This window comes from Styela clava, chromosome 15 (assembly GCF_964204865.1).
Source record: "Styela clava chromosome 15, kaStyClav1.hap1.2, whole genome shotgun sequence".
NCBI lineage: Eukaryota > Metazoa > Chordata > Ascidiacea > Stolidobranchia > Styelidae > Styela > Styela clava.
Window position 1 is genome coordinate 14,348,158 of NC_135264.1, and position 27,979 is coordinate 14,376,136.

Below are 27,979 nucleotides of genomic sequence, written 5' to 3' on the forward strand. Positions count from 1 at the left end.
TGTTGAACTTCAAAATAAATTGTTTTATCTATCTTATTTCATAGTTCTTAGTCTTAGCGATGTACAAGCTTACTCAATGCCTTTTGCAGGAAATAGTGTCCAGAGTGAATAAAATAAATAAATTCATTTGGAATTATTTATATCCAGTATGTCAAAATATTGATTTTAAGAATTATTTGGAATATTTCGATTTACGAAAATAACCACCATACAGCCATAGGTATTATTGATAGTAAGTAAGCCAGGCGTTTTCACTACTTTTGTTTGAGAATAAAGCAAAATGGTGTGTTGGATAGACATAGGAATTTATGTCTCACTGCAAATGCCGTGAAATTGCATTTCAAAAAACAAATTGAAAATATTGACGACCCCCTGGCTATAATCATACCAAACTAAACTTTCAATCATAATGATTGTGTAAATACAGAAATAGAATAACAAATCAAAGCAATCCTCCTATTCTGTATATTTAAAAAACCATGTTTCATTTTCATTATACTGTTATAGAATACAGTTTTTGATAAATGATAAATTCAATTTATCATTTCTCATTTTATTCAGCTTAAATTAAAAGTTAAATATCATGTAAGCTAGCTTGACATACTTGACGCCATTAATATTTTTTATATCTGCTTTGAACAAGTGCAATTAATCATGGGTGAAGTGAATGCAGAGTTGGAAATGAACAATACTTTTGTTAGTATCCCTGAGATGAAATCTCTTCCTAAGGGAATCAAATTTTTCGTAAGTGTGTGCTTGTTTTCATTTCTTGGTTATTATTAACCATAACTCATAGGGTACTCAAGTAGTGTGTGTACCAGCTTAGAGTTAGGGCACAATTCTATTCCGATTTTCCTTTTTTAAGTCCTGTTACTAATTCGGGGACTGTCGGTGTAAGCCAAGTGGATACACCCCTTACCATAGGTTTCAGTCCATTTACACAACTTGATGTAAAGTAGGCAAACAAAATTAGTTACTTCCATATACGCACATATGGTGTTTCAAGTATAGGTAGCAGCATAGGCCGCAGTCTATCTTAGATCCTGATTTCTGAGATGAATATTTATGCCTCCAGAAATCATTGGATAAAATCTACTTCAAGTACTGCCCCATTGGCATTTTTCGAAAAAATGCTATCTCCTACACATCAAAATGATTTTTCTCTTATTTTAATTTTTTTCTTCCCAGGAATCGGATGACATCATTGATGATGATAAATTTCTCAAAGATCTTGACGAAGATTCTACTGATGACGATTCTCCTTCCTACTTTTTGATGATTTTTCTCCCGCTTGCTTCTCTCGTTGTCATCATTGTATTGGTGAGTTTGTGTAGGAGAGCCAGAACCCATGTTGATTCTGTATGTATGGAATCAAAATCTTTTGTCTATTTTTTCACAAAAATACTGATATATTTAAATCATGATGTAATTGTTAAAATGTTTGTTTTAACAAGATATCACTATGTTCTCATATTTCCCTTTTTTTTTAATTTGAATTACTGTAGAAAACCTTTTTTTTTTGGACATGAAGTCTATATTTTTGTAAATTATATTGAAATATATTATTGCATATAGCATTGTAGTAAAATATAGCAAATGTATATGAAACTTTGCTCTTTTCTCATTAAATTTACAACTCGTTTATAAAATATTGCTTGTGCAATAATGATACAAATCATTGCAGCAATGAAATATATGCACTTCAGTCTCGTAAACATTCCAAGCAATTTGCTATTGCTAAGCTCATTATTTAAGATTTAATTACAGGGGCCCGAAAGTATTTATTAGCCCAAGGGACGTCTTCTTGAAGTTACATTATAATGATATTACTGCGTGGAATTTTTTACCAAGACCAACCATAAACCATGTGTCTTTGGCAGATTTTATCTATTTATCATACTTGATCGTGTATAAATATTAGACTTATTCCAGTCTAGGATAATTTGGAAAGTTTTTTGTTTTATTTTTGAATGTTGCTGTAGCAACGGATATACTTTAAAATCAATATAAAAGTAAATTACATGTAGTAAGTAAACAAAAATATAGATTCTTCCGTACCAGGTTAGGGTTAGGCCATGACTTTAACCCAATTTTTCGTCATTTTAGTTTTATTACGAGTTCCGGACTGTCTATTTTAGCCAAGTGAATATACCCCCTGCTCATAGGTTTTTTGTCCCTTCACACAACTTGGTGTAAAGTAGGCAAACAAAAATAGCGCCAAATTCAGACCAAAATATAGTGAGACATTTCCTATATAATTCCATCAATCAGTACTAGATATACAGCCACATTGTCAGACATGAATGTTGTGATATTGAACTAGACTTAAGTCCGTGGTTTAAAATATATTGATTTGCTAATGATGTGTGAAATCCATGTACAAATTTGTCGTGCATAATTTATATTTGCTACAATAGCTTTATCACATTACATCGCTCTGTTTTTCGTTTTCATCATGTTTATCAAATTAGTATACTATCAAGTTACATTGGTTGGAATAATAGACTCCCAGACCAGGGATTTTAATATTTGAAAGTTTTGTTATTTTATAATTGTTATTACCGGTACAGTAAATCTTTTATCAATATAATCATAGTTTCACATAATTTTAAATTCACTGCAAAATGCAGTAAACTCTACAGAGTAAAATCGGTAACAATATATTTATCTCAAATTTTTTTTTTTTTAATTTGTGGGGGGGGAAGTGGGATGGAGAGCAGAAATCAGTATTAGGCTGAGTTTTTTTTGCAAGGGCTGCATTCTGAAAATCTTTTTTTGCAAAGGGCTGCATTGAGAATTTTTTCAGAAGACCACATCATATAGGCTAGTATGCAAAACCAAACAACAGACATTGTTAAACTTCATAAAAAAAAGGAGTGATAGATTCATCTGAATTTGTAGTATAATACACATACTTTTCAAATTCTGTTAATTTTCATTTTGTTTTTTTATCCGCCATGCCGAACTTTCGCTCCAATCGAGGCCCTGTACAAGAAATCACTGATAAAGATATGTATGGATAATAGAGATACTGTTTTCAGGAAGTCCTGTTTATCCTGTATCGCCATTATTTGTCCATTCCATAAGCAGAAGAGTATGTATGAACTAGCCAAATTTTAAAAGATTTTTCATCCGTTCAGTGCCTTGTCTCCATTTAGCTATCTATCTTTGTGCAACCTTTTTGCATAGTATAAAACCAAACTTTGAACCCTTAGACAAGATCCAGCCTAAAGTGATGTCATTGTAAAATTGAACTATGCGTGTACCGAGTCCAGATCTCGATCAATGTAAACTTTGATAAGTATATTTGTTTAAGTGTATATAAGAACTCTTGAACTAATTTCATGAATTGATAGCTCCTTTGTTTGTACAAAAAGGAATTGACCTAAATGTGGATCGCAAACCTGCTCTACAGACTGTGCATATAACCCTAATACAGATGGTATGCACAAACTCCAAGAATTGCCAAAATTTCATTTTTGAACAAGACTTAAACTATATACGGTTATCGTAATATACGCTATTAATCTGATGGTTTCTGAATCAAATGACCATTTATTTTAGTCTTTAGAGTTATTTTTCACTGTATAAAACTACTAATGCATATTCAATGTATTTGAATATTTTCCACTCTTTTGTGAATATAATACATATTTCATGAGTTTAAAAGATTGAGCTTAGATAATCATTTAGTTTTGCACTGACTCTGTTTTTGTTGATATTTTTCTATCTCGACTGGCTATAGAGTATTCAAATCATGACTTACACATCCTTTCGATTCTACTTTTAATCACAAACAAATTTGAAACTCATAATATTTGAGAGAAATTAGTAAAATTTTGAGATATTTTATGATATTTTGTCACGCTATGAATTTATTCAGGATATATGAATCAAATATGAAATTACTGATCAAAAATTTAAAATTTCATTCAATTTGGTTTGGCAATATTGGAATTCCTACGTTGATGATCATGTGTGAATACAATTGGAGAATTTGACAATTTAAAATTGAATTTAAAAATAAAAAATACAATGGTCAATAGGCTACAAATGAAATATTAAAACACAGAGTAAGAAACATCTTTACAGAATAACTTTATCATAAACTATATCAGTTGATAATTGAGTTTTTTTGACACATTTATGACTCTATAATAGCTTGATATATGATAATGGTTACATTATAACTGACAAGTGCTAAATTACCTTGCAAATTATATGGCAATAACAAACTAAGCATTGTGTAAAATAAAATTTTATTGGACATCAAGTGTATATATCTCGTTTTTGTAGTTGTTGTTAAAAAAAATTTCTTTTCTCCTGTTCTAATAGTTTTATCGATTTCAAATTTCGGACACTTCAAGTAGGTTGGTGCTGCTAGAAAGCCATCACGTTTCATTTTTCAAATATCCTATGGAACATGACCCAAACTTTCTGTAAATATGATTTTCTCAAATGCTGAAATTGACTTGTTCAGACTATTCCTTATTTAATAATTTTGGACAAAATTGATTCTGAATTGTTTTATGTGGTGTTTCTAGAGGCCGAAGACTAGTATTTTTATGTCAAATTTATTGAAAGAGTGCGCACTAGCATCAAGGTGTACATTTCATCCAACGGAGGCCACTTTGGTTCAAATTGTTGATTAAATCACTTTGAATTGTATGGTTACATTAACTTTAATTGAGAGAGAAGTGAAATAATTCCATATAGTCATTCCACGAGTCATTGGTGCTCAACCTATCTTTGTTATTGTTTTACTTTTTTACGATAAAAATTTAAAATTTAAATTCTCTTAAAAACGAAACAGAAATTTAATACAACAGATGAACTTGATACTTTGTATCATATTTCATAGGTGATTTCTATTTTTTTCTGATTTTGACCTCTCAAATTTGGCATTACATAGCATGCCCGATGTATTATTAACCTGGGTTATGTTATGTGTTGGGTTTTTTCGTAAGAAAATGTATATGCTTTGATGGCAATCTTGCGTGTCAAAATAATTGTTATTTATAACCTAATCATCTACTTATCCACAAAAAGATAAGAAGACACCGATTAACATAAACAAAATGGTTTTTGTAGTTCAGTAATCTTATGAGAATTTTAACCTCATTATGAAGTCTACAAAATCTAAAGTTGTGAGGAAAAATCATTCAAAAGTGGTTTCATAGGTTCAAGCTGGTTATGCTTTAGAGTTAACATAAACACTGGTATTCTGTGTCCCGTAATCTCATAAACATGTTAAGGTTAATAGGTTATCATATTCAGACTACAAAAATTTGTGGGGAAAGCCATGAGTTGATCTCTCGCATTCAAGCTAGGCTATTTATGATAATTTTAAAATAACTTTGTGGGTTTGAGCTTCATTGATATAGAAATATATTTCTCCTTACTTTAAACTTGTTCACCTCCCTGTTATTGGTGAATTAACATTTTGCTTCGTTTGAACATTTCCTCGTATTAGTTTGATTCTTCCTGTTTTCTATGCTTCATTTGGATTAACCTGTTTGCCAACATACACAAAACAAATTCGCTTATCGTGTTTTATATGATTTGATTAGTATTTCAACATATACACGTTGAATTGTGAAATTAGTTCTGCAGTAGCGTTATGTAGGGTACGTGATATCTAAATGCTTATATTTTATGCTTCTAATTATGGTACTTTTCTTAATGTTAGTTCGGCCCAAATAATGTCTCTTAGCAGGGACTATTATAATTTCCCTCTGAACAAGGCCTTATGCAAGCAGACACTGATATTTAATGATTTGTTAGAAGCTACTATCATTTGGAAGGACCAAAATCGTCTCGACGTTGTTCAATATGTATTCAGAAGTATCCTCGCCATTGGAAATTTCCATTTCTTCAATGTTGAGATGACCAGTACAGGGTTAAAGAATCATATGGTTTGATTTATTACCATGATTTTGGCGGCGCCAAATTGAAATATTATTGGTGGCTGAAGGGCCCTTTGTCACAGTGAGGAGAAAATTTGGAAGGACGCATATATACCGGTAAATAATTCTTGCAGTCAAAAACTCAAAATAATGAAAAAGTGAATATATTTATCATTTATGAATGTTTATCACTGGTATTATTTGGATGAAAATTGTCTGAAATAAACAAATTTATCAAAATTCTAATATTTATAAAAAAACACATGCCATATATTTTGATATTCAATTTTAATGTGAAGTTCCAATGAGTAATTTCTGTATCATTTGTCATGCCAGTTCGACTCTCGTATTGTAGACCCGTAGTATAGTTATCCAAAATACAAAAGTTATTCATTCGATCTCAAAATATGAAATTTAAAAATATATTTTATACAAGCTAAATACATTCCTGTATAAGTCACCATGTTTATATGTATTACACACTGTAGAACTACAGAGTATCCTTATTATGGAATAATAATATTTGAAATATTTTCAGCACAAAATTTTTGACACAAATGTATATTGATATGTTTAGATTTTTTTGTGAGAAATTCACTGTTTCGGTCATTTTGGCACTAAAGTCCTACCAGATAAAAAAAATTGTATATTTTAACATGCTTGAAACATAGATAACTTGCACTAAACGACTAATTTTATCCTTGTTCCGTACTTGGTGGTGTATGATGTAGCAAAAACTTTCAGACGTTATTAATGTACTGTATTGATCTTGGCAATGCCTTGCAGTCTATTTTGAGATTTGTAAATGGAGTTTGTTATTTAAGTATTTGAATAATATGAATTTGAGATCTCATTACCCAGTTTTCAATAACTTTGATCAAGTAAATATTTATCGAAAAATTTTGTGATTCACCCCTAAAATTGTCAGACCATACCACATTTGTTCTTAATGTGTTTTCATCTGTATTTTTTGCAATAATTTCCAATTTTTTGCATTATTTTCAATAATCTAAATGTTGCTTAATAAAAAATCTCATAATTTGTATATTATGGTGTCATAAATAATCCTGAAGCAATTCATTATGAAATGACAATGAATTATTACATAATCGATTTCCTGGAAAATTATGACAATTGAAAAAAGTAATATTTGGCAATGTGTAATTTTCATTCATAAATAATTTGTAATGATGTTTGACAACAATAGAATATTTTCACTTGTTGGAGCTCATTATAAAATTTCTAATTATTTTTTAATATATCCAGAAATTGCCTAATCATTTCTGGACAGTTTTTACTTAATTTGAGTAGTATGTACCTCCTAACTACTGACCTTTTTATCTACCTTTGCAGTCTTTGTTAAATAATTGTTGTTCTCAAATTTTATTTTATTATGTCTAATTTACTTATATCTATGAGAATAACTTTTCATCATCATGACCAAATTCTAGGAGAATTAGAGATTTCAAAACTTTCCATATAATTACTTTAATCAATTTTATTATTTTAGCATGCATGTGAGAAAACACTTTTAGTTTAATTTAATATGCAGTTTTGTATTTGTTTTAAAGATGGTTTAGTTGATGACGTAGTGTTAAATAGCCTATTCCAAAAATCGTGCAGTTTCGCAATTGCAATTAATTTCATTTGGAATTTTAATCGTCTAAACGCGGCCTAGTCTTGAAATTTGCCATGTCTTAGGTATATTTTTTTAAGGATTGGTATACTTGACAGGGTTTACTATAATTTCAATTTCCAATCTTTGAGTTTTTGGATTTTTGTGTCATTTCCATGGTCAACAATAACTAAATATGCTTAGCATGAGCAATGTCCTGAGTTTTTGTCAAATAGTGATACGTTCAAGATTACTCGAATGCAAAATGAATGCATGGTGTTCATAAAGATTAAAAACTTTCCGAAATGGAAGCATTGAAGCAAAAAGTCGTTATCTAGTATTTAGGAGGGCAATAGGATTTCCATTTTTTATTCCCTATGACTGGGGCGGGCAACCTTTAATACACCAGGGCCAGATACAAATGAGTGGGTGAAACCGCGGACAGCACTTATATTTAACATAAGGCTTTCTGGTAGATGCAGGCACAAAAATTTTGCTATTAAATTCAATAGTCATTTCAACTGTTAGTAACAAAAATTTTGGTTATTGATTTTATGACATTATGACATTTTATGACGTCACACAAGCTAGCTGTCAAGGCATTGTAAGGCATTGGACTAAAATTAAAAAATAAAACAGGCCGCACATCATTCGAAATTGGCACTTCTACTTGGACCGCACAGCTTTCTCTTGTATTGCGTATTCTGCCCGCGAGCGCAGATTGCACACCCCTGCTTTATGCTAATATGTTATGTTGGATTAGCATTAGAGGATTGATGTAAAAGTTGCCATGTTCTTGTATCACGTATTTGGTTCATCGGGCATTTTGTAAAATGTTGAATTAATGTCAAAGGAACATATATTTCTGTTAATATTATAATAAAAGCAATTCTTCATTACAATCACATTTCCATAATAACCTCCCTTCATTAGTTTAATTTTGATGAATCGTTCCGGTCATATTATTTCGGTCATTTATCACGGACAAATGGACGCACGATGACCATTCATCGTAAATATTGTTTATAAAAGGCTTAGCCTAGACATAACATTATTATTTTCCGATAATGGATTGTTTGTCACAGTTAAGCCAAAGTCATAATATTTATTATTTCACAGCTGGATAGGAATAAATTTAGAACCACGATTTTGGTCGTGTAATTTAAACTCCCTTTCTGTATCTGTCGGATTTTTAATGAGCGTTTTATTCTCAACCTTGTCTGTTCTTATCATCATTTTTTATTTCGTCGTGGACAATATTTAAGACAACTAAAATTATTATTTACGACTTTGTACATTTGTCGTTTGCAAATATCATTCGTCAGCACCGGATTCGCAATACCTATTCGAAACTCTAACTGCTGATTCCGGATTGATACAATAGTCTCGAATCTGGGATAAAAACCTGCCACCACCAGTATACACCAAGAATTCCGATTTTGGCGGGAAAGTTCCTATCTGTTTGGGTCGACGAAAGTTTGGAGTCTAGAGTTTATACTCCCGGTAAAGAGTCTAAATTCAATCTTCCAATTACTGATTCCGGATTGACACGATCGTCTCGAATCCGGACTAAAAATCGACCCCTACCACCACCATCATAGGCCAAGATTTCCGATTTTGGCGCGAAAATTATTTTCTGTTTGGACCGACTGGGAACATTAGGAAGTCTCGAATTTATATTCCCGGTAGAGATGCCGAATTGGACTCCATACTTGAGAATTTGGTATCGGACTTTACAAGATTTCGTCTGACATTCGTTACGGTTTTTCTAGCATATGGCAGTGCGCGGCGTTAGGAATATTAGTCATTTTCGTCTCCATATATTTGAGCATTGCTATTTTGTTTTTGATGCAATCGAAACACAGTTTTCACATTGTGGTGTTATATTTGCAGACAGCCAATCCGCCATCATAACATTTCTAAATTTATATTTCGTGCAGCGATTTGCCAATTTTGCTATGTTGTCATTCAAAATCGAAATCTACTTATTCAAGCATTTCCCAAAATTACTAAATTACCATTTTCATTTGAATCACTTTTGTATTGCATCCGCGAGAGCATTAAAATGTGTTAAAATAACTGGAATTTTCAAGTCTTTATTGTGTTTAATGAATAGACTCTTATAATAGCGAAGCGCTTTGTAGGTAATGGCCTACTGCTATTATATCAAGCTCTCATGGACATATGGAGAGGTATTTATACCCATATGCGTGGTATCACGTGTCCTGTCCTATAAAAGGAATTTGGTCAACTCATTGTTTCGTCATAATCAAATAATTATGTTGTAATAATTAGCGGTTGAATATTCGCAGAAAATGCACAAAATTATGAAATCGGATATTTATCCCTTATAAGGAACTCAATTGGAATGGACGTCATTGCTAAATTGTCAAATTGCTGAATGGTCCTATCGCTTTGAATAGATTTCCACCATTTGTATTTTCGTATGGCGAAATGTTTGAATTGTCAATAGCATTCTTGCTTGGTAGCTGTTTAAATTCACACAGATTGCATTCAGTATACTATGTTTTCTTCATCAGACTGAAAATACACTTTCGTTAGGCAGAATGTAAAATAACCTAAAAATGGCATTCTACCGTAGACTCGAAAAAAAAACGACAATGGTTATCGAGCAATAGCGCCCCACTTTTTATTCGAATTACATTAAATTTAAATTTTATGTTACTGCTTTTTCAATAGTGTGCGAATCCGTAACGTTCAATATTGACGAGCTTGCGAAAACCTGGCGATTTTATTTATTCTGTATTTTTGCTATCTCAATTTGGGTTAATTTCGGTAATAATAATGGCTATGAATAACCTAAAGGGGCTCCCGAAGTATGCGAACCAAGATGGCGGACATCGGAATGTACTATGTGTACTAGGTTAGGTTAGGCCATAATTTTAGGTATAAATACTACGGGAGGCTCTTGGCTAGTCTTCGAACTGATAATAGGACTAAAATAAGGAAAATTGGAAAAAAATTATCGCCTAACCCTAACCTGTTACCCATGTTACGTTCCGATGTCCGCCATCTTGGTTTGCATACTTCGGGAGCACCAACCTAAAAATGCCAGAAATAAATAATTTCCTTGTAGGTACTCAAAGGAATTCAGGTCAGGTCGGAATTCAAAAATAAAAATTTTTGATATAAATTTCGCCACAGATATTCAAAGGGTTTGAACTGTTCAGTATATATCTTTTACCAATGTCCATGGAATGTTTTTGTCTTAGTTTTCAACAAATATGAACATTCTCTAGTTACGCTATTGAGAATGTTATGTGCTCACTTCGAAGCGATTTTTGTCGATATATTTTTCCTTTTTGTCAATATATCATTTCTCCTTTTCTTGTAACGTTTTCTCAGACGAAAGAGATTTTACGATTCTGATACTTCTGTATTTTATCACTCCTTTCTTATGTAACAATAGGATAAAATTAGCTCCAATGTGGTTTATGAGGTAATAATGACGCACAAAACAAATGGCGAAATATTGAAGACGACGGAATTGTCATCCACCCACGCTCTAGTCCTGTTTCTGCCTTTTCGTACTTCTCGTTGATTGAGAATTCGGTAATGTTTTTCTTCCCCCAAATTTTTTTTGAAATTCACCACACGAGAGGACAGACTTTTAAAAAAGCACTCACATTGTGTGTTGTTGTTGTCGTCGTTAACACCCTTCGTCCGTCTGTGCTTGAAGGCCCAGGAAAACCGCGGCTTCGATCGGCTCCTCCCATAGGTCCCTTGTGGTTAAGTGTGTTGGTTTGGCTGGACAAATGAATAGATGTGTGACGTCATGCGGGCCGGTCCCGCATACGGGCAGATATCTCTTATCCCCGGATCAATGCGTGCCATGTAGTGGTTTGTTTGGCGACTCCACCCAGTGGTAATTTAGTAAAAGTCCAACTCCTTAAACCGATGAGCCATCGCAAAAGGGAGCCACAGCCACTTCTTTATACCAATAAATGTGATTAATTTTCTGCACCTCTTAAAGTGCATTTTGCCACATTAAGCACTCTTTGGTTAATAGCGTGGGAGTATTCAACATTTGTTTACTCCACCTAAAAACAATTTGCCTATGTTGTTGACTAATAGGGAGAAAGTAACCCAGGCTGTAATACCGAAACAGGAACGGGTAGTACCGTCATCGTTTTTTGAAAACACAAAACCCGCAAAAATATCGCCAGTTTGGGTGTAAACTGTTTTTAACCTGTTCAAAAAAATTTCCAATATAAAAAAATATTTGGGTGTATAAAAATGTATCCATATCAGAAGGAATTTATTCAATACTATATATATGTTAATGTACATTTTAGTGGTGAAAAAATAACAAGATAGAACCGTTTCGATCATTAAAATAAAGCATATCGCTCATAATCCATCAATATTACAAATGTAAATTCGGTATACTCTCTATTATTCCGCTTTTCAGTAGTTACTCTTTGTCTGTCCTGTGGGATTTTTCTTTGTCTAAATGTTTTTTCAATTTCCTCATCGCAACACAGCTGTGTTTGACTAAAAAGGGCGGGTGACATTTTCTTAACCTAGAAATTGCTGTGATAATCAAATATACTTAGAGATTTAATGTCATCTTTTATGACACTATCTACCGAGACAGGTACAAAAAATACCGAAAAATATAGCGGTGCTTCTTCATAAAATTTAGTATTTAGCTGTGTTATTTATAAATTATTGGTTTCATCAGCCAGTCTTCGAGATGATAGGCTGTATTTAAATTGTGATTATATGAGTCACGGTATAAAGGGTAGGGTTGTTATCGCACAACTACCCAGGTTTACCTTTCAACAAAATTTGCATTTAATAAATAACAGCTTAGAATGAATTCGTTCTTCCATTTGTCGTGTTGGTGATATTTAGACAACCTTCCCGGAGTATTCATCTTTCATATTTATGATAATACATTTCATAACCTGGCAATGAAATATTCGCAATTCTAATTGAAAAATAGGCCATCGCGTAACATAATGTTGGAAATGTATTAAATATTTTTCAAGTCACATAATGGTACTTGATACTATCATTACGTAGGTACGTTCGTTACGCACGCTCGGTTTTACGCACATGCTTGCGTGGATGATCCGTTCCAACTCACGCAAAACGATTGGAACGATATTAAAATGTCTATCTTCATAAGTTATGATATTTTAGAGTGCCGTAATCACAAGTCGAACTAACGTCTTTAGTATTTTACATTTTAGAGTGTTTATTCAGTGACTCGTATACAAATGTTACCTACGTAGATAACGTAAATGCCATTCATAATGCATAATATATGTAATGTAATTGTATGTACGATTTTCGGCGCTCCAGAAGTGTGTGTACTAATATGGAAGTAACTAATATTTTTCGTCTATTGCCACAGTGATTGCCACAGCAGAATTTGTTTCTTATCCAGGGACACACCGTGTATGTATAAAGCGGAGGCAACATTTTCAACTAAATAAATCATCGCCATTCTAGTTTGATGACCTTACAAACAACCTAGCTTATATTATCATACCATCATGTTTCAGATTAGATCATATTACACTTTGATAAATTTCTTTACTACAGATTGACCATAAAAAAACGAACCCATAAATTACTTTACCAAGATGAAGAAGATTTGTTTAACACGCGAATGTTTTATCGTGTATGATTGTACCCAAAAGTTTCTGCAATTGAGGACGCTTTGCAGAAAAGTTCAATATATTTCATGTTCCATCTAGAATAAGTTTCAAGTGACGTGGGTTCTGTTTTTATGGATCACCCTGCGTGTAATATATACGGGTATCTAAAAATATCGCCCGATTTTTTTAGTAATGACACTTGCAAAAATTAATGTCCTTATTTATTAATAGTTCTTCTAGTTCTCATTTATCATACAATAACATTTATTTTACAATCGTTATTACTATAAAATCGGGCAAAACATTTTGGACACCCGTATAAATACATAATATATAACGCATTGTGAATAAAATTTTAAAAAATTCAGATATTTTTGAAATACACCCGGAAGGGTATTATTTACCATTGTTTTGAAATAAAACACCCTGTATAATCTGTTAGATCATGTACTTTCAATGTTTTCGTAATCCAGCTATTCGTGGGTTTCGCTTGCGCTATCAGATTTCGGAACCTTTAGATTCTTCGAAGCTTGCGTAACTCAACGCTCGATGGTGACCTGAGATGTTAAACAGTGATACGCTGAACAATATTTTCAACTGAAACATTGTTTTGTGGACTTGCCCGAAAATTGAGTGGTTTTCTTGTCAAAAAGAGGAATCTTTTACATAATTTAAGGATTAATGAACAAGGGAATCACAAAAATAAAGCTGACGTAGCTTTTGTCGGATATGTTTTGTTATGTGACGGTTACTGTGTTTGAAAAACATGTAAATTTGTTTCGTTTCTGGCTTGCTTTTGACATTTTGTTCAACTCTGTCTGAACTGTGGACAAGCCTAATATTTGAATACTTTTATCAGCGGTGGTTTTTAGTTCGGAAATATACTAATCTGACATAGTCGCCAATACTCGTTACATTGTGTGGTATATAGATCGGCAAAATTCGACTCCGATATCAGCATAACAAAATTTTATCAAATCATGATTCGTTTATTCGCACATTGGGTTAATCAAAGTTCGACCCCGATGTATCAAAATTTTAATTATGAAAACATGAGAAGTCTAAAATTCAAACTTCAACATTTCACTATGTACTAGTGGAAAACTCTATCTCCATTTCAGCAGTTTTCCTTATGACATTTATAGTACAATCCGTCAATCCCTAACGTCACCGCCCCGCTTTCATTCGTCACTCGGTAATAATGCGTGAATTATGCGTCGATATATGTCCCATATACTTTAGTTTTCTTGTATTTGCAATATTTCCAGTCCACATTAACGATCCCGTCTACAAGTGAATTAATATGAAAAGTTCTATTTATAGCTTTCTTTCAAAACTGATGGATCACCTACCAACCCAAACCCAAACAAAGGTTTCAGGTCACGGTATTTGAAATAGAAACGCGATGTAACTTTTTGGCTTATCGCTTGGATTACATTAGCACAAACGACTCTACAGACGGACTGTCTGGCAATGATGTTCGTCCAATACAACTCCCGAATTAAAAAAAAATGACCCAACTCCAGCTCAGAATTTCGGGATGAACAAAATTTTGCAAAACACTTATTCAGCGTTAGCAAGCTCTTTTTTGTCATTTGTACTCCTAGGTAGGGTAAGACTTATATAGCACGGTGCGTTGAGTTTAATAATATTTAAAACGAAGTCGCTTGTGTGAACAATTATGGTAGTAGTAGTGATAAAAGTAGTGAGAAAACATTATGAAGTGCGCTTAACGGCAAAATTGACGTGTCGCGCGAAAAGTTTCTCGGGAGCAGTCTCACCAAAACTTGTAGACTGTCCGTTACCTTCGTTAGTTTTTAAGGAGCTCTCGAATTCTACCTTTGATTATTTTATATAGCGTTATTTTGTAATATTTTTCTGCCCTTAAAACAAAACCTGCTGCTTATAAGGCAGACCAAACATTCTTTCGGGGAGTCCTTCCAAATTATGATCCGAATCATTCAATCATATAACCACACCATTTCCCCAGTCCTATAAATTGATTTCGAAATAAATCATTTCAAATTGAATGTTGAGAATCGACTTTATCAGTTTGTAATTCAAATATAATTGACCCCACGACTTTAGAAAGGCGGTACTCCCGTAGTATGTGTACCAGGTTAGGGTTAGGCCATAATTTTATTCCGATTTTCCGTATATTAGTTCTATTACGAGTTCGTTACCGTATGTGTTAGCCAATTGAATATCCCCCTGTCCATAGGTTTCAGTCCCTTTACACAACTTGATGTAAAGTAGGCGAACAAAATTAGTTATCTCCGTATTGGTACTCATACTTCTGGAGCGTCGGAAAGACTGCTTAAGTTGGGAAAAACAAGCGAAAGAAATCTCCGAAATTCCCCATTTTAACGTTATCTTTGTAGTTCTCAGAACTTGACGCTCAACTTAATACTAACAATTGGACACAAAAAGAAATGGCTTTAGAAAAACTTTGTTTGCCAGCGGCGTGTTTCAGTGCTATTTCAATATTTTAATAGGAATAATTCTAATTGTGGCGCCGCGTTGTTATTGTTACGTCGCGCTTTTAATATGGGCTATAGTTATTATGAAACCGCATGGTGTCTCTCGCAAGTTTGAAAAGACGTGGTTTGTAACAAGATTATTGACGTTTTATTTTTCTAAATCGAATTCGAAGCCTTCACCAGCATCGGAATCAAAATTTTTATCTTCTCCCGGATTCGAATTCTGTATTAGTCAGAGGTGTAGTTGATTATGTTTTCTTGAGACGGATTCGAAAGCGCGATGGCAATATAGGATGGAAATAAAACACTAACAGGTCTATTTTTGTTATCTCATTTTTTAGATTATTACGTATTCAGTACATTCTCTTATTCACTATTTAAAAATCACTAGGAAACAGAATTCCCGCCCATTTTTAGTTGAATAATTTTGTCAAAAAGTTTGATTTTTACACCCTTTTATTCCCCTTTTTTAATTTTTGGATTATCTTTGTTTATTGAAATTAATTGATTTAGTTGCGCAGAAGTTATTTGAGCTTTTTTATCCGATACCGGTATTCCGCTATGCCATACCCTCATGTGATTCCTAGTACAAACAATTTCCCCGTTACACGATAAAAACGGTTATTTACTATTGTTAAGCACTTGTTAATTTATTTCTTGTTTCGAAAACTGGAATTTTTTGCATCTTTAGATAGTTCCGCGATCATAAAAACATTCTGACACACGTGATATCGAAAAACCCCAGACTTTGCATTCCTTTAAAAACGGGTTACATAATGACTTGGTTTATTTTTTAAATATCCCCCATTTTGAAGTATTACGTTTTACTAATTTCGCTTAAAAATTCTCTCGTTTTTTGCACCAGGTGGGAATTTTTTCCGAAATTTTCTCTCGTTTTTTTTTTTTTCAATTTACGACATATGTGTTGTATCATTGTGTATATTTGTCTAACAAAGAAATACTGTGCTCCGAATATAAGAAGCAATGTCCTACACATAACCCTTAGTCTTTGTAAGCTTATGGTAGTAGATGTTATAAAAACCGTATAATATTTTATTATCGAAATCTTGTCTAGTCTGTACTAAGTTAAGTTTAGGGGAGAAGTTTTTCTTCGTTTTCTGAAAATGGCTGCAAACAAGCGGTATTCCATCCAATTAAAGAGTCCAGCTGCACACTAACACAAATGTATTTCTGTAACGTTTCGTCCGACCAGAGTCAGACTTTCTTAGACAAGCAGTTTATCTGTCATTTTTTGAGGCCACAATGTGCAGGGTGTTTGACAAATTTACCCGATTTTATAATAATAAAAATTGTAAGTTAAAGTAGATTTCATTGTATGATAAATGAGAAATACAAGCACAATAAGAACTATCAATAAACAAAGACAAAGGAATGTTTAATTGCTATTACTATAAAATTTGGCTTTTTTTTGCATTTGGGCGAATAGGAATGATTCTGATTCGCCTTCCAACTTTTTTCATTTATTAGACCGCGGGCACGGTATCCTACATGGAATTTGTTTGGTAGAATTACCTAAACCCCGAGTCGCGTGTCGAATCGAGTCCGAAGTCGGTTAATTCTCACTGGTGGTCAGTTAATAATAAGTCCGTATCATTTAATTACGATTTTAGATAGCTCACTTTGAGTTCTGGATGATTGTTGGGTGCTCTCGAAGTATTCGTACCAAGATGGCGCACAACCTGAACATAATATATGTACCAGGTTAGGGTTGTTCAGGTTGTGCATCATGTTGATACGAATACTCCCGGAGCGCCGAATGTTGATTGTTGACTCAACAACCCAATATTGAATTGAACTCAGGCTTAGTTAAGCCGGAGTAACCATTGGCATAGTCCAGTCCAGCGGTTCCCAACCTTTTTTTCAAGCGACTCAAATATTCTAAAAAATATGGATTTTGTAAGATCTCGCGACCCAAGGATAAGCTCAAATACTAAATGACATGATGGCCGCAAAACTGATTGACTAATATAAAACAAAGTGAGAAAGCTGCTCAAGTTTGCCTTCAGCGAGATTTTGAAATCGTGGCGTGATTTTACTTGTGCAAAACAAATTGAACGCTGCAAAGTTTTACGCTGTGATAATTTCCACATATACAATTACTATTGGGGAACTCTTCAATACCAAATATGAAATAAACAATCAAATTTACTGGAAAATAAAATTAATAACTAAGGTTTTTGTTGAAAAATTTATCAGGTGACCCAATTTTGGGTCGCGTCCCATAGGTCGGGAAACACTGGTCCAGTTCATCTAAGATTAAATTATTTTCCAAATCTTTTTGATTCTTGTTGCAAAACTGGCAAAAAGTTCACTTATATTTTGCTTCATTATTCTTGCTCTTTTCTTGAGCACGTCATCGAACATGCATCGTATAATTCTGATTGAAGTAATTCAATAATTATTACGTTAGCTTTGTTTGTGTTACGTATTCACGTTACGTCTTATGTGACGCTAGATGTATATTACGTCAATAAAAAGAATTGCGTAGATAACAACGTTACAAAATCGAGTACAGCATCATTTAATGAGGCATACAAGATCGATACTGTTTACAATCAATTTAAAACTACGTTGTCTCTGTATAGAAATCAATAAATACACTATCTATGATATTTAAATGGACTCTATGATCTACTCTACTGTTATTACAATAATACTGTTTTATGATCACATTATAAACGGCGCTCACATAGTATGTGCACCAAGATGGTGGACACCGGAACGTAGTATTTGTACCAGGTTAGGGTTAGGGCATAATTTTATTCTCAATCTCATTTTAGTTCTATTACGAGTTTGGGACTACCCGAATGACTCCCGTAGTATTTGTAAGTGAAATTATGGCCTAACCCTTGCCTGGTACACATGCTACGTTCCGGTGTCCGCCGTTTGGTGCACATACTTCGCGAGTACCTTATAAAATAAATACCTTGACCGTATAAAAACGGGAGTGTGACTTGCTTAACACTAGCGAAGTATCCATTGAAGGTTAAACAAATACAGTAGTTATATGCATAGGGAGGGAGGAATGAAGAGTTACAGAAATAGGCAGAAGGAAAATTGACAAAAAGTTGTAGAGCAGTGTCTTCCAATCGAGGAATTCAGGACTTTTTTCGTTGAGGTTATTTATTATTATTGTAATATTTATGCACGCATTATAAACTATTCGATCTATGCCCAGAATGCGAATTACGCGTATAATACTAGCTAAGGATTTAAGGATTTAACAAATAATGGAAACAAGAGTTTTAGTTCTCGCTTTAAAGGAGGGGTAATGAACACTTACCGAGAGTTTGTCAACCACTGGTCATATGGTTTAAACTTAGAATGTGGCACTTATCTATTTTGTCGTCGCATGTTCAATATTTCGCGGTAGCCGCGGCTTTATTTTTTGGAGCCACACCCTTATTACTTATCGATTTAAATCGGTAAGTATGTTGATAGGTATTTGTCTGTCTGTATGTCTGTTAGATGCACGCGATATCTCACGAAAGCGAGATTGAATCTGCTCCAGATTTTGCATGTGCATTCATCTTATCCCGGACCAGAAGCCTATTGATTTTGGGCAAATTATGTCGTATAATTAGCGAGTTATTAATTAATTAGTGATGGGACACAAGGTGTCACTATGGAGTAAGAGCGCTGTTTTGGGGATCTCCTAACTTTCGATCGATAAGTCTTCGGTCTCTGACCTATATTCTCGTTTTCAGTTTTGTGCGTTTTTTTCATCAATTTTCTAAATACTCTCGAATCTATTTGTTTTTTGTATTCCTAGCTGTCACAATCAAGTGTAAACTTTCACTTACTTTCGTATTTAATTTACGAAATACCCCCATTTTGTTACAAAAAATCCCAGAATATTCATATTGTATTCCCGTCAGGAATTTTTGCTCGGAATATTTTATTTACTTTCGTATCTTGGACGTATTTGCATTAATTGACGAACTTTTGTGGAAGGTTATATAAGTTATTCGATTGGAAAAACCGAATCGCAAGAATAATTATGACGTGTTGAATTACAGCAACTTTGTTTTCGTGGAAATGCATTAACATTGTGACGTAATAAACCAATTGCGTTCGTCGTCATCTGACTCAACTTCTCAGTTAAAATATGAATTTTCCAAATAGAGTGAATTTTTAATTTTTAGAAGTTGAGATTGGGATTGTCTGCACAGAGCCTTGTTCTGAGCGAAGTTGTAAAAATGCTTTATAATATGTAATACGCGACTACGTGCTTTTCAAGGCTTTTATAGTCTTGGGCATACGAGTCCATTTTGTTATGAAGTCAGTTCTCAATATATCTTAACCAGGTTTGTTGTTTTTTAATCAGTAATTATTCAAGTATTTTTACTTCATTCAATACATCTGTGATGGCCAAAACAATATACGGTATCGATAAATTTCCTTTGCAATTTTAAATAAATTGAAGACTGTCAAGGACATGCTATATATAAGAGACATTACCACGATTTTATTCAACGTGGAAAACTGCACGTAGCAGAATAACGAATCTAGAATAGTCATTTAGGAAACTGCAATTTGCATTTTCCGACTCCTTTCGATATAATTGGTATTCCTTAATTCTCAAATTGAATAGCTTTTTTCAATTTTGGGTAATATTTATAAATAACTCAATTTTATAGCAAATTATGATTTCTCAGGAATCGGGCTCGTAATTACAGACTTCAATCGTGATGAAATTAGTCAAATTTTTTCAAGAACTCAAAAAGTTTAGTAATCTTACTTGATATTCCGTTGGCTGCAAACGCCGACGGTTTTGTTATCAAAAATTTCATAACCCGGTATCGGAATAATTTTTTTACAAACCGGATTCGGAGTTAAATTTTTTACAACCCGGAATCGTAGTAATTGTAAATTTTCCCCACACCACAGCCGTTGTTACATAAATGCATTGCAATTATGACACAACAGTGGTGAATAAAAATTGTAAGAATGGGTTCTCTTTTGTATCGAACTCACTAACAACAGGTTACCTCATTTCAGAAAGTCATGAGGAACTTAAAGCTCAAAAAACAAGAGCCGGTTCGCTAATATAACGTCATTCTACGAACGGGATCGCTGATTATTATGACCCTTAACCCCACCAATGTGGCATATTAATGATAAATCGACAATTTTGATTATGAGTTAACCCTACCAGATCTGGCAACAGTTATTTAACTCTTCTTCGCTCATTTCCAAATTCTCTCTTTTTCAAATCGATTTTCCCTCTTGTTTCCGATTTATGCCGAAAGCGCAGAGAGTTCTGCGTCAAGGTATTGTCCCGTTCGTTCCACGCAACTGACGTCACAATAGATTAGCATTTACGCATACCACGTTCGATTTTCGCTCCTGGATTGATGGATTTTTTATTCGTATAAAACTGCCTCGCGTTCAAAAAACGCTCATTATTAGAATTGTGAAGACTGTACGAAGGAGGTGTTATGGTGTTATACATAGAAAATGGATGCTTATAGGGATATAGGGATTTAAAGTGATTTGGTGCTGATAGAAACTGGGATTTCGAAATAATCGTTTTTAAGAAAATCATTTGCGTGAGATTGGCGTGAAATGTCGTTATGATATTATGGCGTGAATATGAGGGGCTGGAATGACTTGACTCAATTCACTATTATTAATGCTTGATTCACGAAAGTCATGCCGTGCATAGTAACTGCGTATTCAATACGGAAGTACTTTGGCTTTTGCATTAACTATGTCTAATCTAACAATGTAACTTGAAAATGGAATGGTGAAGTTTTTCGAACAATAGATGGCCATTATTGCTGGACGCTGGTTTCGAAGCGGGACTTTAGTTGGCTTAGCACAATTGGTGTCCTTATGACAGTCATCGTTATTGTGAATAATTAGATTTCCATACGTGGCAATGGGAGACGTTATTGAAAGGCTATTTCTTCTGTTTTTTTTTTAAATTTTTTACTCCGATTCGCAATACTTTAGACGTGTGGTCGATTTCCTCATACCCTGGATAAATGGAAAAAATCATATACTGAATCGCATCTTTTGTAGAGAGTCAAAACACTCCCGCAACGTTTTAAAATAACAAACTAGAATATCGGTTAGAAACCGAAGACTTATCGATCGAAGGTTAGGGGATCCCCCAAAACAGTGGTCTTACTCCATAGTGACACCGTGTGTCCCATCACTAATTAATTGATAACTCGCTAATTATAAGACATAATTCATCCAAAATCAATAGGCTTCTGATCCGAGCTATGATGAATGCAAATGCAAAATTTGGAGCAGATTCAACCTCGCTTCCGTGGGATATCGCATGCATCTAACACACAGACAAACAGACAGACAAATACCTATCAACATACTTACTGGTCTTAAGATCGATAAGTAATTAGTAATTAATTATTAAGTTGGGGTTGAGAATGATTTGAAAATTTGAATTTCCTAGCGCAATCTGCTTTCCTAACCGAACCCTGACATGGTAACTACTAATTTTCCTATTTTGATCGTTGGCGGGAGTGTTTTTTTGGCAAGGGCTTCGTACAAAAGCTCCGCTCAATCCTATAACGCGAACATCTGTTTGCACTGTTCAGGAATCTCGAGTCAGTGACGTCATTTTTAAAATACTCGGAGTGACCCGAGTCGTTTAAATGGGATGACTTGTCATCAACGTACCGCCATAAGCCAGTGAGGCTTAACCCAGTGGTTAACTTAACTTCAGACTGGACTTGGTATTGTTAATTCAGTATCAATGTATAATTACCAAATACCCTTAACTGAACCCCCAAGGCACACCAACAGGAATTCCCACTCCGCTACAGAGAGCACGTGATCACTTCACCTCCACAGCTGATTGGTCATAATCAGTCATCTGTAACTGATGTCACCACTGGTCATGCTTAGCCATCTGGGAAAATGCTAGTTGCCAGAAATACAATAAAGATACAAAAAAAAGGATGAACCGACTCGCGGATAGAAGAGTTTTACATATAACACTGTCTATTACTTGACGTAGCTTGCAGACAACAAATTTAAAATTTAAATCCCTCTGTATAAGCAGACCACCCACTTAGTTTAAATATCGAGCCCCCATATTGAGGAGTTTAAATTGCTTTGTTATATCGAATCCTATTCTCATCTAAACTAATATTTGTTAAAGGATTCGTGCTTTTGTTGTACGTAATGTCTATAAGGAAGATTCTTGTCCCGTAAGATGCGTGTTAGGCCAGAATGGGCCATTCATGGAGTGGGGTTCTATTAACAAGCTGACAGTGCCTTTAGGTATAGATTGTCACGCATTCTGGTGTTTGCTATGCTTTCACGAGGATAGATTGAAATCGTTTGGGAATTATTGTTATCACGCAACTTAAAGGATAGTCTGTGAATAACCTACCGGTACCTTTGTGAAAGTAAATTTACTCAAATCAATCAAAGATGAAAGAGACTGATCTCTGAGCGAAGTCCATGGGCGACCACGGAACTGTCAAGAGCTATTAAAACTATATAGTATTGTGGCGGCGCATTTCGCAGTTGTAAATACCAATTGAAAAGCGTGACTTGAAACATTTCGAGTCAGTGCGATAAAGAAAGCATTTAAGAGGTAGTGCATTTCACATAGTTGAAGCCCATTGATTTTTTTGTTATCTGGTGGGAAGAGGTACACCTTCTGTATCAAAATCGGGTATGTTACATACTAATCAGAAGTAGTCTGTGCTCGTCTTTGTGTAAAAAATCTGTAACCGTTGGGGTTGCACTTTTGCGTTTTAATCCTATTTGATTACATTCATTGTAAATATCTTCTTTGAGATAACGAGAATATAAATCTGAGTGGGCGAATGTGTGGTATTTGCTTGCTGTGAACACACTCTCTCTCTCCCTCTCAAAGGTATTTTCCATTTTTTGAAAATGTCTTCCGCGAATAATTCAAATTCCCAATCAGTTTGGATGTTATTTACAGTCGGTAAAGCCTCCTTGCTCCACAATGCGGATTTTTAAATGAATATACAATGTTAGATTATTGCATGTATACGTAGTATTCTTCCGTGGATATGCATACTATACGGCAGCTGTTCCCTAAGGGGGGTTACTTGTTAACAAATTTAAAAGGCATAAATTACACATTAACAAACACAAAATTTAGATCGGCATATCGTACTCAGTGTATTGTGGCTTAGCTGAGGGTATACGACTTATCATGGTTAACTGATTAGATTTAGTGAAAAACTTTCAGTAAGTGCATAAAAGATTTCTACTTATTTTCTGAATAAATTTTTAACACATAATGTTTGATAGACAGAACGCTTTTTGGTTGCAAACTTTGATCTGCTTTGTTATATTCAGAATTGCGCCCATGTGTCGAAACGTCCGAATATTTGGATTGCAATTTAACTTTCAGAAAACTCGCGGTTGCGCTCTTTGATTCCATTCTTTGTCTTTTTTTAGAACTTAAAAGCCTTTGTTAGGTTTGTACATATTGGTGAAATCTTTATGTAAATATGAAGTGTTTATTCAGACAAAGTATAAAAGTAAGAGGAGATATGGAGGGTCGAATTATTAGCACAAGTACAGGTGCGCTTAGACGTCAATTCCCTTCAGTTAAAATTTATTCCTCGGAGAGCGTTAGGCATCTATGGATCAACGCTTGACAATTGACAATTACAGTTCTTCTGGGGTAATATTTTTATTTTTTCGATTTTTCAAACAGTGATTTTTTATTCAATTACCGTGATTTAGGAATCTTGCTTCACACTAACACAGATGTATAGTGTGCTCTTCTAGTTTAAATAATCTTGTCTGAATAAGTCGGACCTTGGTCGCCGTAACGTTGTGGAAATACATTTGTGTTAGTGTGCAGCAAGACTCTTGAATTGCTTAGAATAGTCATCAATAATCTTGCTACATATCTTGCAATATACGCATACAGATCCACCAGCGCGAAGGCATAATGAGGGTGTTTTTAATTTAATATTGCCGACTTTTTTCAAGCACACGAATAGATTTTATCCGATTTCCGAATTTTTTAAAGTGGCGATTGTCCTGTCATTTGAGTTATATTTAACTAACCACCCATGTATAATGTGTGTATATTGCAGGTACCATCATTCTCTATAACTATAATAAATAACGTATTTTAGGAAAGTCAATTAACTTTTATGATAATACAACCAAATACTCCGTTCGAATCGCGGAATTTGCAATTCAAAATTTGACAAATTTTGAAACGCCAGATTTTTAATGCTTTCTTTGTGCGTTTCCTCACGTACATATAATCTCAATTTTTACGAGGTTGTTAAAGTTACGGAGCAGTAATTCTTTGCGCTTAAGAATTTGTGGGATATACCGTGCCGTTAATAGTAGTTTCAATTTTAATGAAAGGCATTTAAAAGTTATCATTACTACCGGTACTGGTAGTATGTGTACCAGGTTAGGGTTAGGCCATAATTCCAGGTACAAATACTACGGGAGTCACTTGGCTATTCCTTGAACTCGTAATAGAAATAAAATAAGGAAATTGGAAAAAAATTGTGGTCTAACCCTGCCCTGGTACACATACTACGTCCCGGTGTCCGTCATCTTGGTTCATTGCTTCGGGAGTACCAATTAACCTGCATTGCTTACTAGGGTTTGTATTTAATAACGTTACTATGCCATTAAATTTACTCATATTTTTAAAATTAATATATCAAGAAACATTGTAACCCTGTGTTATTAAATCAACCGTATGTGCCGAATTACAAAATATAATTTAAAACGGAAGTAATTCATACCATTGGTACGCATCGATGCGTAAAATTTGTGCAGTCAATCATGAAATTAAATCAGCTTAATTAGCGGCGCATAATTACGCGCTGTTATGTTGATTAGGGTAACTGGTTGGATGTTTCAGCACCAAAAGTCGATAAACTATAGTTGTGGCAGAATATGATTTGTTCAGGCATATTATTCATTGGTCACTTTGCATGCTTGTAAATATGTCCCAAACAGTAACGGATCGACTCCAGCCTCCGCTTTTGACAAAAATTACATCTCCGACTCCGGTTGTTTAAAAAACTAGAATCAGACTCGTGTAGGCCTACAACATAAATTGACCTTGAAAATTTAGCGTTTGCAAGTTTGAAGTCAAGTCCGCATCTTTGATGACTCTTAAGTCCGTATACCGCATTCCTCCTCATTTGTCCACAGTCCACAGCTTAAAATACGACCTCCACTTGTATAAACATGACATACTCCGAAACATCGGTAGTTTTTTGGATTTTTACACTGTAAATGCTTTTGAATCTTTGAACGATTACGGTATATGCTTCGGAGATTTTCTTTAAGTGTTTATATTAAAGTCATCGGTAAAAGGAAGTGACGTAGTCGTTCAGGAAATGATTAATCCTATTTATATGTATATTTAAGCCTAAAATATGTGGTATTATAACTATTACGTCATATTGCAGAAATATATTTTGAATATAGATGGAGAACGGTAACGCTTTTCGATGCTGTGTAGTATTTCGAGGCGAATTTGTAGAGATATGCTTTACTATTCTAGATTACTACGTTGATTAGTGGTCGTTACATGGGGTCTTGTTCGTAACGAAAGGTGTTATTAAGCGCCGCATAGAATATTATGTTGAATTTGATTTTTATTTTCGGAATATTTCAATGTATTTCGCTTATTCAAGAAAGTGTGATTACTTAGCAAAGATACCAAATTTTATTAAAATCTAGAGAAACTACATTTTTATTGGGCATTTCGTAAAGTTAAAGTTTGCTACGTTTTTAAGCGTGTGGGAGAGGTATATGGTGGCCCATCGTTGTCACGCGTAAAATTGAAAATAAAAAACCGAAAATAAAAAAATAGTTGTGAAAAAACATAAAAATAATTGAAAAAAATAATGATAAAAAAAATTAAAAAAAAAAAAAAATTGAAAATAAAAACAAAAAAAAAAGAATGGAAAAAAAAAATTAAAAAAAAAAAAAAAAAATTGAATAAAAAGAAAATAAAAAGGTTGACAACGATGGTCCACGAGGCGGACCATCGTTGTCACGCGTTTTTATTTTTAGAAAATTTGCTTCTGCTTGGGACCAACGTTGTCAGGCATAATCCTACACGCACAAATGTGTTCCCTGGGTTTCCAACTCACTACTGATTTTCTTGAGCAATATTCAATATGAAAATGTTCTATAAATTATCCATGCAACAAGTTCAACAAGAAGTAATATGTTTATAATAATGATAAGAGAATATAGAATTGAATACGAAAATTCGGAAAATTTGTTTTTACGTGTAGAAGGTAATTTAATTGGAGAATGCTGCTTAACTACTCAGTTGTCTGGACACTGGAATGGGAGATACGGATAGTCTCGTAGAATATAGACTACTGAAACACTCTCTGCGCCTGCCCCATACCGTACAGCCGTAACGTACCGATCCAGACAAATGATAAATCGCCCGTGCTCAACCATTTATTTCAATCCATACCTCGATCCTAGTGGAATATAGTGAGTCGAGGTATGGATTGAAATAAATGGTTGAGCACGGGCGATTTATCATTTGTCTTGATCGGTACGTTACGGCTGTACGGTATGGGGCAGGCGCAGAGAGTGTTTCAGTAGTCTATATTCTTCGAGACTATCCGTATCTCCCATTCTTTCATGAGTGATTGCATGGGTACCGGTACGGTCAGACGGTACCGTACCGGCATCGCACGAGTGTCCAAACAACTGAGCAGTTAAGCAGCATTTTTCAATTAAATTACCTTCTACACGTAAAAACAAATTTCCGTATTCAATTCTATATTCTCTTATCATTATTATAAATATATTGCTTGTGGTTGAACTTGTAGCATGGAGAATTTATAGAACATTTTCAGGTTGAATTTATTGAATATTGCTCATGAAAATCAGTAGTGAGTTAGAAACCCAGGAAACACATTTGTGCGTGTAGGATTAAGCCTGACAACGTTGGTCCCAAGCAGCATCAAATTTTCTAAAAAAAAAACGCGTGACAACGATGGGCCACGAGGCGGACCATCGTTGTCAACCTTTTTATTTTCTTTTTATCCAATTTTTTTTTTTAATTTTTTTTTTTTTTTGTTGTTTTTTTTTTGTTTTTTTTTTCGTTTTTTTTTTAATTTTTTTTTTTAATTTTAATTTTTTTTTTTCATTTCTTTTTTTTCAATTATTTTTATGTTTTTTCACAACTATTTTTTTATTTTCGCTTTTTCATTTTATTTTTTCATTTTTTTTTTAAATTTTACGCGTGACAACGATGGGCCACCATAGAGGTAGCCCTTTAGTAGTAATCCTATCCTATGTCGAGGAGGTAATTCAAATAGCTGTCGGGGTTAACATCCATTTCTA

The 27,979-nt window shown here is 34.0% G+C and overlaps 1 protein-coding gene across 1 annotated transcript in view; it reads left to right on the forward strand.

Annotated features, from left to right (window-relative positions):
* The first annotated feature begins 546 nt into the window (after positions 1–546).
* The window catches only part of LOC120333631 (uncharacterized), a 48,288-nt gene continuing 20,855 nt past the window's right edge, over positions 547–27,979 (forward strand). Inside the window, exons 1-2 of the mRNA XM_039400969.2 lie at positions 547–744; positions 1,189–1,320. Of these exons, the coding sequence (XP_039256903.2) occupies positions 655–744; positions 1,189–1,320 (222 nt within the window). The 5' untranslated portion in view covers positions 547–654. The remainder of the gene's footprint in view (positions 745–1,188; positions 1,321–27,979) is intronic.